Source organism: Ciona intestinalis, unplaced genomic scaffold, assembly GCF_000224145.3.
Source record: "Ciona intestinalis unplaced genomic scaffold, KH HT000950.1, whole genome shotgun sequence".
NCBI lineage: Eukaryota > Metazoa > Chordata > Ascidiacea > Phlebobranchia > Cionidae > Ciona > Ciona intestinalis.
The window spans coordinates 1,795-3,453 of record NW_004191271.1 but is presented as its reverse complement, the minus strand read 5'-3'; the positions used below and the strand labels follow the sequence as shown (position 1 = coordinate 3,453).

The 1,659-nt window shown below is 30.0% G+C and overlaps 1 protein-coding gene across 1 annotated transcript; it reads right to left on the bottom strand.

Moving 5' to 3' along the window:
• Positions 1-38: 38 nt before the first annotated feature.
• LOC108950779 (kelch-like protein 5) lies at positions 39-1,653 on the bottom strand. The gene is made up of 4 exons (XM_018816840.2): positions 1,424-1,653; positions 1,057-1,129; positions 692-780; positions 39-406 (listed from the first exon to the last, which is right to left on the bottom strand). The coding sequence occupies exons 1-4, from the start codon at positions 1,448-1,450 to the stop codon at positions 122-124; spliced, it is 474 nt and encodes a 157-aa protein (XP_018672385.1). The 5' UTR covers positions 1,451-1,653; the 3' UTR covers positions 39-121.
• Between the last annotated feature and the right edge of the window lie 6 nt (positions 1,654-1,659).

The following is a 1,659-nucleotide window of genomic DNA, read 5'->3' as shown; positions in this document are numbered from 1 at the left end:
AGTACAAAAGCACAGAATGTTCTTATTAAATTTTTTCCGCAACCTTGTGCGATATAAATACATAAAGTAGACATTTACTACATGAGTGAAAGTAACACCAATCCAGAAAAAAGACCGTATTTTAACTTTCGCTGGAAATCACACAATCAACATTAATTATAAACATTTGTAATGTGAGTCGAGATATTAATGGAAACTCACCATTTAAAACAGCAGCACTCAATCCCCATCTCTTAACATTCATTGAAGCTAACTTCTCCCATTTTAAAACTTTTTTCTTTAATTTCATTCGATGAACAATGTTAGTTGGTGTTGCTTTACCATCAGTTTGTAAATCTCCTGCAAGATAATACAGAACATCATCGATGACAACGGCTGCTGCGGTTTCACGACCAACTGGTAAATCCTGAAATCAAATCAAACATTTAGTCTGTATCTCATAACTAAGAAAACGTGATTTAAAAAATCCGAAATGCAAAAATAAATAAGATGTAAAAATAACAACTAGATACCAATAAAAGTTAACATTTGCTTAAACTGATATACACTATATGTTAAGAACTGCCCAAACAAATTATTTTAGGGCACGAAGTCATATTGCTTGTACAATATGTATTATTTGTAAGATTTTAACTGTTTAGAAAAAATTATGTAATCACTTTATTGTAAAGCAAACACATATTAAGCTTACCGGAAGTTGACTCCATTTTTTCGTTTGTAAATCAAACTTTGTTACTTTGGTTGGAGTTATTGCTCCACCAAGTGATATGAGGGATTTGTCTAAGTAATAAAATGGTGTTCAACTTTTTTTAATTAATAAAATAATTTATAAATGTTAAAAAGTCAGCTTTGAATTGGATATTGAAAAAATAGATGACTATCTTTTTAAAGATGGTCAAATTACTGAAATATTGTAATGAATGGTATTAACTGTGGTTAAAAAAAATATTCGAGTTTTATATTTACTTTATTAATTAATAAAATGGCTTCGAGTTTTATTTTTACTTTATTAATTAATAAAATGGCTATTTGAAGAATAAACATGATGTACTTTACCTGTTTTCTTTGAATGGTGCACCAAAGCATCAAATAATGAATAACCCAAATCACCATGCTTTCTAATGAGAGGCTAAATAACAACTTTAATATTTTTTTTTGTTTTTTTAGTGATAAATAAATTAATAAAAGTAATATATTTATCCTCCTAAGGCGGCAACGATAGTCACTTTAGTGTTCTGTTTCATACACCTTGTAATCGCTTACACCCTACCACTATGTAACTTTGTGGGTGATTTATTGACTTTCTTTATTACATGGCTAACCGCAATGATAGCAGTCGACCCCTGCATCCAGAACCTCTTGACTATAGGCAGATGCGCTAAGCACATTGTCACAACACCAGAAATAAAGCAAGGGCATTCACCTCAACAGAGACTACATCTTCAAGCATCTCTGGAGACAATTCATGAAAATCAACAAATTTAATGACTTCACTTAAGTAACTTTCGTTTGAAGATAAATCAAATTTTACCCAGTTTATTACAGAAGTGTAAACCAAATCTGAAGAAACCTGAAAAAAACATGGTTTTATATTGATGAATTTCTTGTGGCAGAATCAGGTAACATATTAAAATTAGCACGAAATATTTTATTTAAACA